This window comes from Plecotus auritus, assembly GCF_963455305.1.
Source record: "Plecotus auritus genome assembly, chromosome: 6".
Classification (NCBI taxonomy): domain Eukaryota; kingdom Metazoa; phylum Chordata; class Mammalia; order Chiroptera; family Vespertilionidae; genus Plecotus; species Plecotus auritus.
Genome location: NC_137773.1, coordinates 106,908,650 through 106,921,978, shown reverse-complemented (window position 1 = coordinate 106,921,978; position 13,329 = coordinate 106,908,650). Strand labels below are relative to the sequence as shown.

The 13,329-nt window shown below is 49.3% G+C and overlaps 1 protein-coding gene across 1 annotated transcript; it reads left to right on the top strand.

The window, feature by feature from the left end:
- Positions 1 to 2,127: 2,127 nt before the first annotated feature.
- On the top strand, positions 2,128 to 2,616 carry LOC308251794 (ferritin light chain-like; the record flags this gene model as incomplete). Its single annotated transcript, XM_080675484.1, has 1 exon — positions 2,128 to 2,616. One exon carries the CDS (start codon positions 2,128 to 2,130, stop codon positions 2,614 to 2,616), a length of 489 nt encoding a protein of 162 aa, XP_080531610.1.
- Positions 2,617 to 13,329: the final 10,713 nt, after the last annotated feature.

Genomic DNA, 13,329 nt, shown 5'->3' with positions numbered 1-13,329 from the left:
TTGACTCGGCTTTTAAAAATGTAAATAAAGAAAAAGAGTTGACTCAGTTTTTTAAAATGTAAATAAAGAAAACAACTATAGACCAATAACAAATGGAAAACAATTCGCTTACCATAAAAAGAAGGTAACTACAAAAATAAATAGAATAGCACCAGCTTGTTTGGCTCAGTGGATAGAGCGTTAGTTGGTGGACAGAAAGGTCACAGGTTTGATTCCGGTTCAGGTAAAGGGTGTGTGTGGGAGCCAACCAATCGATGTGTCTCTCGCATCGATGTTTCTCTCTGTCTCTACCTCTCCCTCCCACTCTCTAAAAATCAATGGGAAAATATCCTTAGGTGAGGATTAATAAAAATAAATAAGTAAATAGAAATAGAATAAAAATAACATAATGCAATTAAATTGGAGCTAGACTAGATGCTATTGTCTGCCAAAGGCTCAGAGCCTGTTTTTGTTTGTTGTTTTCTTTTTAAAGGGAGGGTTAAAGAGAAGTTGAAGACAGATTAGCCGCCCCCCCCCCACTTTCCTCTTGATGTAAGCAAAAGAATTGAGACCAATGACCTCTCTGTGTGGTTCAGTATTATTCAATTCTGTACCTACAAAACCAACCATAATACTTCATATACCATCTATAATCCAGTCCTATGCTTTCATAAGCTGTTCTAAGTTTTATTATTTCCTCCATCCCTTCCTTTCATTTTTTTCCTCTTTTAACTCTTGATTCTTCAATATTTATAATAGACTAGAAATATGGTGATTAGAAATCATACGTTATCAAACTTTTGCTTCAGACTATATTTAAGCTTTTGTTTTCTTATTTTTTAAAAATATATATTTCTATTGATTTCAGAGAGAGGGAAAGAGAGACAGAAACATCAATGATGAAAGAGAATCACAGATCTGCTGCCTCCTGCACGTGAGCACGCGCGCGCACTCGTGTACACACACACACACACACACACACACATACACACACACACACCCTCTGGGGATCCCTCACTGGGGATTGAGCCTGCAACCCAAGCATGTGCCCTGACCAGGAATCAAACTGTGACCTCCTGGCTCATGGGTCGACCCTCAACCACTGAGACACACTACTAGCTGGACTGTTTTATTTTGATATTCTTCAGTTTGGTATTGGTTTAACCCCCTTTAGGGTTTATTTAAATTTGTTTTTATATTCAGTCTTCTTCTATTGAAACTGCTCACTCCCTTTGACAGAGATGATATATATCCCTATGCTGTCAATGTTGTTGAAGCATTTATATGCCAACAAATGACTTGTGATTTGGCATCTTCTCCTTTTAAAGGCTTATGATAAGATGTGGCAAAGGTCAGAATTCTGCTGAGTACAACCAGAGGGAATGCTTCATATTCTTTGAGCTTCAACCAAATTCCCTAGGACATAACAGAACACTGGTCCCCTTCAATTTTGGTGCAGAAGGTTTTTTCTTCATCCTTCACAGAGAATCAGAATCAAGATGTCGAAGGCTGAGTTATCTAATTAATTGCAAGCTTTACTCCCTAACATCAGTGTAGCTTTTCCCTGCTTTGTATAATCCGTTATAATTACTAACTTGCTGGCTACAGATAGCATAGAGGGTTTTATAGGAGCTGAGACAATTTCTTAGCTACCACTGTTACTAAATAATTTAAAAAGGAAGGGAAAGGCGAGAATTTCCATGAAATATGTTTTGTTTTCTTAATGCTTGTGTTGCCATTTAGGAAAATCATTATAAGGTAGGAAATCAGGAAATGCATTCAATGCACCAATTATTTTCTGCATTATAATTATTTTTTCATAATTTCTTTTTCTTGGCAAGGTGGATTTAATTTGCCATTAGACACCCAAAAGCTGAGAGGTCAGTTTCACTGTTCAACGAAACAGAATGCTTTTTGTCTTTCATGGAACGCTGTTCCTATCTGCAAAAAAACTATCTAGAGTGCCCTCAGCAGTCCTGGATCTGTCTTGTTTCAACAGTGTTTGGACGGAACAGACGCAGGGACGCCCCTACTTCCAGCCTCCGGCCACCCTCCTGCGTCTTATCCAGTCACCACCTTCAGAACCACCTCCGGGACCAGCCAACACACCCGTTTTTCTTCTACCTTAACTCCTATTGCCGAACAACCATGAGCTCCCAAATTCGTCAGAATTATTCCACCGAGGTGGAGGCTGCGGTCAACCGCCTGGCCAACCTGCATCTGCGGGCCTCCTACACCTACCTTTCTCTGGGCTTCTGTTCCAACCCTGAGGCTCTCGAGGGCATGGGCCACTTCTTCTGCGAGTTGGCAGAGGAGAAGAAGTGCGAGGGCACTAAGCATCTCGTAAAGTTGCAAAACAAGGGTGGCGGCCACATTCTCTTCCAGGAGGTGCTGAAACCTTTCCAAGATGAGTGGGGCAAAACTCAGGATGCCCTGGGAGCCGCCCTGGCCTTGGAGAGGCACCTGAACCAGGCCCTTTGGGAGCTGCAGGTGCTGGGTTCTACCCGGGCAGACCCTCATCTCTGTGACTTCCTGGAGAACCACTTCCTGGATGAGGAGGTGAAACTGATCAAGAAGATGGGTGACCACATTACTAACATCCGCAGGCATCCGCTGGTATCTCTGGCTTTTACCTGAGCTTCTCCCCAAAACTACTAGCCATTTTTTTTTAACCACCCTGAAGCCCTCTCCCATGCATTGGACCAAATGAAACAATAAAGCTTTTTGTAGGGAGAAAAAAAAAAAAGAGAGAGAGAGAGAGAGAGAGAGAGATTATTACTTCATTAATTTTCCAGAACAAACTTGCCCCAGGATGGAGAGGTACGTCTGGGATTCTGAGTTGGAAAACGTGGGTAGAGTGTAGAAAGGCTATTTCAGGCAGGGCCTGGGAGAGAGCAGAGTCCGGGAGGCCAGATTCAGGAGCGGTGCGGGCTGCAACGGGCCAGCGCTCAGAAGGGAGGGCCAGGTCTGGGGGAGGCTGTGCTCCGGGCTGCAAAGGAGGGATGGGAAGGCAGTTGTGGGGAGACAGGGACTTCAGGCAGAGAGAAGTTGGGAGCTGAGGGAAACCTGCAGTGTGTACACCCTTCTATAAAATTGTCTTCTGGACTCTGGGGCCTCCATCTCAGGCCTCCCCCACCGCGACCCATTCCTGAGCCCTGTCCTGCCCCAGAGTGCAAGGGAGGGCGAGGTGGCCCCTTGAGTCCCAGGACTGACCGGTGGGAAGCGGGCGCCCCAGGAGGACTCCGTAGGGGGCACCGCTCCCTCTCCAGGCAGTTTCCAGTCCCACGAGGGCCGACTCGGAGCCAACTTCTCGCGGGTCGGTTGCGCAGAGGGCGCCTCGGACTACAGGGAGCTGCCGGCCTTCGCGGCCCCGCGACGCCGAGCGAGCGGGCGGCGGCCGGGCACTCCCCGCGAAGCTCGCAGCGCCAGCCTCGGCGAGTTCAGGAAGCCAGAGCCGGGTGCCGAGCTGCTGCTGAGGCCCGGAGGGTGGGTTGGGGCGCCCCGGAGGTGATCCCCGAAGATCCGAGGAACCCTCCGGGGACGGGATACTGTCATCAGAGGCCGCCCGTGCCAGGGGAGCCAAGTCCTCGCCGCCCCAGGGGCCACTGAAGGGTGGAGGCTCCCAGGGGTAGGGTTAAGGGGGGCAACCGGGAATGGCTTCGGAGGGGCCCACGTCCTGCCAAGGACGGTAGGTTCACGGTGGTGGGGTTGCTCTGAGGTGGCCGTCCCCTGGGGACCTGTGAGGAGCCGCGGAGCACCAACCAGATGGGGCAAGAGGAATGCTCTTGGCTTGCAGGGTCCCAGAGCGGGACCCCCGGGCGGCGGGATTAACTACCCTTCCCGCTTGGCAGATTGCAGGGGAGGTGCAGGCTAGTTTCTGAGGGTTGCCTGGAGAGATGTCCTTCCCTTCGTATCGTGGGCGGGACTGCGGTGCTGCGGGCTCAGCCGGGCTTGGGAGCTCCCAGGTCCCGGCGGCTCCAATGCTCCTTCCCCTTGCAGGCGGACCCCTGGGGCACGGAGCCGAGCGCATCCTGGCGGTGCCCGTACGCACTGACGCCCAGGGCCGCTTGGTGTCTCACGTGGTGTCGGTGACGACTGCCCAGGCCGGGGTTCGGGCCCGCAGGGCTGCCCCCGCCCAGACCCTGGGCTTCCCTGGAGGCAGTGAGGAGGACCCTGACCGCCGCCTATTCTACAACATCACCGTCTTCAGCCGAAACCTGCACCTGCGGCTGCAGCCCAACGCTCACCTCGTGGCGCCCGGGGCCACAATGGAGTGGCAGGGTGAGTGGGGCACCACCCGCGTGGAGCCCCTGCTTGGGACCTGCCTCTACGTTGGAGACGTGGCCGGCGTGAGGGAAGCCTCCTCCGTGGCGCTCAGCACCTGCGATGGGCTGGTGAGTAGGCACTTCTCCAGCCCTTTCTGTCCATGGCTCTTGCCTGAGCTTCAGAAGCCTGTTACCTGGGTGTCCCCTGGGAGGGCAAGGCCTGCACTGAGGACCATCTCTGCTTAGGGACCACAGGGCATACACTGAGGGGGTGGCTGGAAGGCAAGTTATTTTGATTGACGGGAGAGGGGTGATTTATGTAGGAGGGGGTCCGGGGTCTCCAAAGGGCTGGTCAAGTAGCCATGTGTCTCCTTTAGGCCTGCAGGCACAGGTCTTGGCTTGGCATCAAGGTGTGCGTATATGTCTGTGAGTGTGTGCACATGTGTTTGGAATGTTGATGTGTACACACATCTGGGTACCTGTGTGAACATGTGAATGAGCCTTTGTGTGTCTTGTGCACATGTGTATCTATAGGTTTCTGCTCATTTGTGTGTCAGTTGAGTGTGTACCCTGTGCATTTTAGTATGTGTCATATGTGTGGAGGACACATGTACTGGCAGTCAGTCTCCTTGTCTCTGTGTGTGCGGGTGGTCCCAGCTCAGGGGGCAGGCAGTGATGCTGAAATGCCCAGTTATCCCTCTGCCCCCTGGCTGACTGGGATCCACTGATTTTTATGCTGTGGGTTCCTGTGAACTTCAGCTGGTTATTTGAAAAGTCATTTTTCTCTATTTTGTGCCAAGAGGAACATTGGAAAATACAGGCTCTGGTGCCCATCGGCAGCCCCTGGAGGACAGGAGAGAGGCTGGGGAGGCAGGAAGGATCTCCTCCTGGGACTGCCTGGGCCACCCAGTGTGATTGGAGCCTTGGGAAGTTCTCCTACTTTGAGAATGGTGGGCAGAGGGACCATGGCTTATCATAAGAGCCCCACAACCACTGGTATTCTTTTTATGGAGACACAGGAAATGTCTCTCCTTCCTTTAGAAAATCACTGGCTTTGCTGGCTTTAGTTAGAACCTGGGCATATTGCAAACAACTGTCAATTTCCTTGGAGGAGTTGGGTTAACATAGTGCAGCCCTCTATGCCCTGTGGTCTCAGGATGTCCTGGGCCTCACAGGTGTGTCTCATTTAACTCTGGAGGTGAATTTCCTAAATTAAAGGAAATTTAATTTAGGGTGCTGGGGACTACAGGGTGGGGTGGGTAGGCTGGGAAGAGATGACATGAATACAGTCTGTTGGTGGGCCAACTCCCATGTACTAATTACTTTTGTATGGAAAGTATTTCAGGGAGTCTTCGTTAGTGTATTATTCATTCATCTGTTCATTCAGATGCTACAAAGCTACAAAGCAATTTGTAGCTGGCTGCTACTTGTGTTGAGCTTGGAGGTGTCCAGGAGAGGCCAAGCTGTAAACCAAGGTGAGCTGCTACTAGTGTTAGGTCTTGGGCCTCTTATTGACAGGTATGGGGCACGCTGAGACCAGCTGCTGTTTGTTTGAGAGATTTTAGCAAAGTCTGAAGCCTGAGCCAGGACAGGACATTTATAGGCAAAAGCCACTGCAAACTGCTTAGGTGGGGCTGCAAATTGGATGAGGCTGGTTCTCAGGGAATCACCCGGGTTTAGTGAACAGTGTGAGCCAGGCTGATGGAAACTCAGATATGGCTGCGTCAGCTCTGTGACTGAGGGATGTCTCAGCATAGTAACAAAGCACCCCTGTCTGGGAGAAAGCCACCCCTGAGTTCTTGCTCCAATGCCAGACAATCCAGTTCCTCTGCATATGTCCCTGGATCCCCTCAAACTGCTGTCCCAGAACTGGATCTCAGAGGCAGCAAGTTCAAGTAAGTTTGTGCACCAGTCCTTTAAGCAGAACTGCCTTGGTCTCCAACAGCCTCTGTGTCACTCAGCCACAATCTCTGCTGGTTTTTACAGCCCGAAGTAACGGGGACTTCTCTTCTCAGCTCTGGAACACCAGACTGGGTATTTGTTGTGGGGCTGGGACCCTTTGCGCCTCATGGGAGGCCTCCACAGCCAAGATATCCCTCCCGACTAAAAAAAAACAAAAACACCAAAAAACAACAACAAACAAAAAAAAAACACCACACATGAATCTGTTCCATATCTCTGCCCCTCCTACTAGTCTTAATGTGCTTTCTTCTTTACTTTTCTAGTTGTAGGACTTTCTTTAGCCAGATTTCAGGTGGTTTTGAAGGTTAGTTGTTCTGTATTTTAGTTGTAATTTTGATGTGGTTGTGGGAGGTGATGCGTACTGGTGCTTACCTATGCCACCATCTTGGTTCTCTTCCCTTGCTGTCTCTTGCACATTCATCATTGATGTTTCTATCTCTCTCACCTTCTTCCTTCCTCTCTGAAATCAATAAACATATTTTTTAAAAATAATTATGTTTTTAAAAGCTGGGAGAAAAGGAAAACCAACTGTATATTTATAGAAGTTCTTATATTACCCTTTTAATTTATCATTTGTAGATTTGTGTTATCACATGGTCTGCTGAAGGCCCTGGTTGGCTGCCAGACCCTCATGGTCACCTGTTCCCAGGCAAAAGAGCACCTGAACAAATGGGGTGAGTGCAGCGGTGGGGAGGGAGAGAAAGAGAGAGAGCTCATTTTTAAAAAATTTAAAATATATACATATATATATATGTGTGTATATATTTGTTGATTTCAGAGAGAGGACGGGAGAGAGAGAGAAACATCAATGATGACAGAGAATCACTGATCGGCTGTCTCCTGGTATGTGCCCTTGACTGGAATCGAATCTGGGACCTTTCAGTCTGCAGGCTGACGCTCTATCCACTGAGCAAAACTAGCTAGGGCAGTTCTTCTTTGTTCTTTGGGGATTACATATCATCTCAGGCTTGGGAAGAACCAGAGCTTTTTAAAAATAACCAATCAGCCGAAACCGGTTTGGCTCAGTGGATAGAGCGTCGGCCTGCGGACTGAAGGGTCCCGGGTTCGATTCCGGTCAAGGGCATGTACTTGGTTGCGGGCACATCCCCAGTAGGGGGTGTGCAGGAGGCAGCTGATCGATGTTTCTCTCTCATCGATGTTTCTAGCTCTCTATCCCTCTCCCTTCCTCTCTGTAAAATATCAATAAAACATATTTTAAAAAAAAATAACCAATCAACTTTCCAAGATTTCAGGGGTTTCTGATGGGTCCACACCCTAGCCAGTCCATTGTTTCCCCAGGCTAGACTGACGGACTTCTATGATCAAGCACCTTCCCCTGCATCATTTTGACTTGTATTGTGCATATGCTTACCTCCCTCTGCTCCCCCAACAATCCAATACCTGAGTGGGAAAGGGAGGGATGTTAATCCTTGGTGGGGCAATGCTGTGATACCTTGGAGTGTGTGTGAAGCTGTAGCTTCCTGGTGAAGCAAACCGGCTCAGTGTCCAATTTAGCTCCCCAGCCCTTTCGGTTCAAAAATGCCCATTGGTGGAGCCCAGCAGTGCGGCTAAGTGGTTGTGTGCTGACCTATGAACTAGGAGGTCACAGTTTGATTCCCTGTAAGGGCACATGTCCAGGTTATGGTCTGGATCCCCATTAGGGGGCGTGCAGGAGGCAGCCGATCAATGATTCTCTCTCATCATTGATGTTTCTCTCTCTCTCTCCCTCTTCCTTCCTCTCTGAAATCAATAAAAATATATTTTTTTAAAATGCCCAATCCCCCTGCCGAAACCGGTTTGGCTCAGTGGATAGAGCGTCGGCCTGCGGACTGAAGGGTCCCGGGTTCGATTCCGGTCAAGGGCACATACCTTGGTTTCGGGCACATCCCCAGTGGGAGGTGTGCAGGAGGCAGCTGATCGATGTTTCTCTCTCATCGATGTTTCTAGCTCTCTATCCCTCTCCTCTCTCTTCCTCTCTGTAAAAAATTAATAAAATATATTTTAAAAAAAATAAAAAAATAAAATGCCCAATCCCCTTTGCTTCCTCCTTTTATTAATAACTAGCTAACTGCGCCACTAAAGCTACCAGGGTCATGCCTTTATGTAAATACCAGAGTATTGGGAACCATTTCCACCTAATTAGGAGATGGTGAATTCCTTCTGGAAAATTCCTTGCCATGCTAATGTTTTGCCCCTTGTCCTTTTTAGTCCATTCTAGATGAGGGAATAATATGAAAGGCCTTTAAAACCAGGGTGAGCCCTAACCAGTTTGGCTCAGTGGATAGAGCGTCAGCCTGCAGACTGAAGGGTCCCAGGTTCGATTCTGGTCAAGGGTATGTACCTTGGTTGTGGGCACATCCCCAGTAGGGGGTGTGCAGGAGGCAGCTGATCGATGTTTCTCTCTCATCGATGTTTTTAACTCTCTATCCCTCTCTCTTCCTCTCTGTAAAAAATCAATAAAATATATTTGAAAATTTAAAAAAAATAAACCAGAGTGAAAAATGAGGGGTCCTCACTCCCCATGTTAAGTCTTGCTCAGGTCAAGAGAGGTGCATTCATGCTCAAGATAATTTAATCTCAGGGCAACAGGTAAGGGAAGGGGAGGGTAGCAGGCATGGAGTTTTAATCTTGCCACTCAGAGGGAAACAATATTTGAGTCTAGAGTTGGGAGGAGAGCCCTGATTCAGAGCAAAGCAGGCTCCATGTGAAGGAAACCAAGCCACCAGGGCATTCTTCTCAGCCTGCCTTTCTGCTTCTTCAGTAGGTGGGATGGGAAAAGCTCCTGTGCAGGGTGTGAGGGGTGAGCAGGAAGGGTTGGAATGAGGGATTGGTGGGTGGTGAGAACAGTAGGTCTGAAGCTGGCAGATGGGGAGGGAAATGGACCGAAGGGAATGAAGGTTCCTGCAGCACCTATGCTGTCAGACACTCAGGTGGTGGGTTATGGAAGCTGAGAGAGAACAAGGCAGGTGTTTGTTTGGGTCTTTGGGTGGACATGAGTGTGGAGCGGGGTGGGTGGTCAGGGGCACAGCCTTCTGAAACCTGGAGGTGGGTGCCTATAAGGATCACCATGTCCACCTTCCCATTTTATGCTGTCTTTTTTTTTTTTTTTTTTTTTTACCACATGATCTCACTCATTTGTGGACAATAAAAAACACCACAAACTGATGAACAAAAAGATAGATACAGAGGCAGCAAAGCACCAAACAGACTGTCAAACCACAGCGGGAAGGCCAGGGAGAGGTGGGGGAAATAAGAGATCAACCGAAGGACTTATATGCATGCACACAAGAGCAACCAACGGATGCAAAACACTGGGGGGTGAGGGCACGCATGGGAGTGGGGTGGGGGGGGGCAATGGCAAGACATGTACACATACAATACCCCAACAAAAATATATATAAAAGAAAAAATAATAATAAAAGTACATAACAAAAATTTGTTTGTAACAAGTAGCAAATGTTTGTTTTATAGTTTTTAAAGGTTCATTTCCATTTGAATTTTTTAAAACGGAGGAAATAAACTAGGTGTTAAATTTTTATGGTGGCTTAGGGCAATGGTTTCAAATTTTTAGGCCTCCACATCTTTTGTGATGGAACGTACATGGCTCCTCCAGTTACAAGCAGAAGCAGGTGGAGCGGCTGTGACTGCACAGGCCCAAGGCCCCCCAGCGCCATGCTTCCCACCCCGGGAACAAGGCGCTCTGGGGCCTGAGCATCGCTGTCACAGAGGATTATTTACTGGCGTGACAAAACATCATTAACTTTTTACTTTAAAACATATTATTAAATGAAAAGAGGAGGTTAAAAAAAAACACAACAACAGCATGCCCTGACTGGTTTGGCTCAGTGGATGGAGCGTTGGCCTGCGTACTGAAGGGGCCCGGGTTCGATTCCGGTCAAGGGCATGTACCTTGGTTGCGGGCACATCCCCAGTGGGGGGTGTGCAGGAGGCAGCTGATCAATGTTTCTCTCTCATTGATGTTTCTAACTCTATATCCTTCTCCTTTCTTCTCTGTAAAAAATCAATAAAATATATTAAAAAAACACACAACAGCAGCACACTGCTACCTTGATTTTGTGGAGAAAAATAATGACATCGGTACACATTCACATACATAGAAAAAAGACTAGAGGGAAATACACCAACAATATTTCTGCTGGGCATCTTGGGGCCTAGATCCCCAGTATGTTCTTACTCTTTTCTTTGCCAATGTTGTATTACCTCCATTTTAAGTATAAATTATTTTTAGGCAAATAAAGGACAACACATGCCCTGGACTGTTTGGCTCAGTGGATAGACCGTCGGCCCAGGGACTGAAGAGTTCAGGTTCGAGTCCAGTCAAGGGCATGTACCTCGGTCGCAAGCTCAATCCCTGGCCCCGGTCGGAGCACATGCAGGAGGCAACCAGTCCATGTGTCTCTCACATTGATGTTTCTGTGTCTCTGTCTCCCCCCCTCCTTTCCACTCTCTCTAAAAAAAATCAGTGGAAAAATATTCTTGGGTGAAGATTAGCAACAAAAAAATTTAAGCTACTGACATGTTTTTTAAAAGTACAACACATGATTTTAAGGAGGGGGAAGAGCAGAAAAAATGATTCCAAAGTAGGCACAGTCATAGTATCAGTTGTTGGCACAGTCATAATATCCGTTGTTGCAGGTGCTGGTCTGCAGAGCAGGGTAGGTTTGGCCCTGAAGATGCCTGGCTCGGTGGCCGCCTGGGGTCCATGCTCCCGGGATGCGGCCTGGTAAGCAGCACAGCAAGGGCACCTCTCCGGTGACCCTGCCCAGCCTGGATGCCCATCGGAGTCACCTGGGTTGTTTCTTAAAAATGGGTTCCCGGCCCCGCTCACTGACCCTCTGATTCAGGAGGCCCAAACTCTAGATCAGCCCATTCAGCCATGCCACTTCTGGAAAGTTTCACAGCTTTTCCTGGGAGAAAGAATAGTATTGAATTCTCCACTCACCTTCTAGTCTCCTCTCCCCCGCCTGCTCCTCTGTACACACACCTTCGCCAGGACTGCCCCCGGGACATCTAGCGGAGGCTTCTCAGACTGCGGGCTTCCCGTCATTCTCTCCTTGGCTATCAGAAACCAGCAGCTACCTGGTTCTGGTGTAATTCTCTTACTTATTTAAAAGCATTTGTTGCAAACTATCCTAAGCAATTTGGTTATTCCAAGCACGGGTGCTTGATGGTGACTCCCCATCTTCCTTTAGTTAGAAGTCCGTGGTGGCCCCTATTTCCACACTGACCCCCCTGGTCAGATGCTATGACACCAAGAGAGCCATCTCAGATCAAATTCCACCAACAAGGAGACACCATTAGTGCAGCCCGCCCTGTGAGCTGATGGGACAGCGCTGTCTGCCAAGGTGGGGGCCGGGGGGCGGGGGTGCCTTCCAAGAGAATCAGGAGCTGGTCTGCTGGTCTCGCTTGATTCATTGCAAAGTTCAGACACCACAAGAAGTCTCTGGTCAGCTCCTTTGTTGAATGCCACTATTTGCATCAAAGAGAACCCACTTTAGAATCCATTGTGCTAATGAACACCCTGGGGGTGCTCAGACAGATGAGCGAGCAGTACTGGTAACTCTCTCTGGAGTGTGGGCCTGACCTCCCCTGAGAGCTGGCTGCCCTGACGTAGGCGCCGCCCAGCAGCAGTGTGCTCTGCTTTCGCCGGGAGTGAGGCAGACACGCACCAACAGAGCAGCCACCACGTAAGGAGAACTGGCTGCACGCGCTGGGCCAGTGTTTGGCTGGAAGGGAGCTGCCTTGTTTCACCCTCACTGGGGCAGCCTGGCCACTGTGGGGCTGACTGGCCAGCTGGAATCCTTACCGCTCGGGGCTGGTTGTCCCTGAGTCCTTTCAGGCCTCTGGGACTTCTCCAGTCACCATCTACAATCATTTTTCACTCTTGGCTCAAACTGTGAACAATAAATAAAATCCTGATCCCCAGGACGTACCCACAGCACGTCTTCCGAGCACAGCGGTTCTGAAGCCGCTTGGGAGCTCCCCGGTGAAACTGTGTCCACCCAGCGCGGGGCCACTGGCTGGGAGGGACCACAGCCCCAGCCCCAGCCCCAGCCGAGGGCCTGCCCTCCTGCCTCACCCAGCGCCACTACAATAACCATGGCTGGCGAGGGACAGGCAAGGGGTGGTGACAATGGTCCGAGTCTGCATGCATTATGAAGGGGGAGTTGAAGGAATTTGCCAACGAGTCCAGGCTGACAGGATGGAGACAGGCACAGGTTCCGGGAGAGCTGGACACACTGGTTTCAGATGCTTGTTCGGCGTCCCACGTGGCGGCAGAGTTCCTATGCTCGTTTCCTGTTGCTGTAGAATAAACTGCCACAGCCTATTCGTTCCCATCCTACGGGCTGCAGTCCAGGTGTGGGCTCTTATGCCGTCTTAAGTACTGCCCAAAGCATGGCATGGGTGCCACTAGCCAGTGCCCCCCAGGCCTGTTCAGAGCTCATCTGAGGAAACCAAGGAGGCCCCTCTGCCAGCCAGGGCAGAGGAGATCCCAAGGATGTGGCATCTTAGAACCCCTGGAAGGTTTATCTCACTTCTTAAGTCCATCTTCCTGACTTCCAATTATCTATCCTATGGAGGTTTGATCATTTGTTGAAAAATTTCATCCTGAGAACCATCTTTGCACACCACAGTGATAATAAAGGTGCTCCTCTCACCTTCTTTCTTTCTAAGGCTGGTGAGTAGTGTCAGGGAGGGGAGTTTCAGGACCCTGGAAGATGTAGGACTGGTAAGTGGACAGGAGGGTCATTCTTCCTTGGCCAAAAGTGGGTGTGCATCCCTGACTCCTGGCCTCTCCTGTGTCTAGAGCTGGCTGTGGCTGACCCTGTCATGACAGTGCCCTGGACATTCAAGGGACTATGAGAATCTCAGCAGGAGACAAATCAAGAGTCTTGGAAATGAGCTCTGTCTTGACCAGACCCAAATTTACTTTCATGATGAAAAGCCAACTCTAGGCCTGATCATCTGTTATACTGGCATAGGACTTATTTGGAACCCAAGTTTTGCACTCACTCAAGAATTCTGTTCACCAGATATCTGAGAAAGTAGGCCTTGGCTTTTGTTACACAGACCTGAAGAAATGAGTGTGAAGGTTGATTTT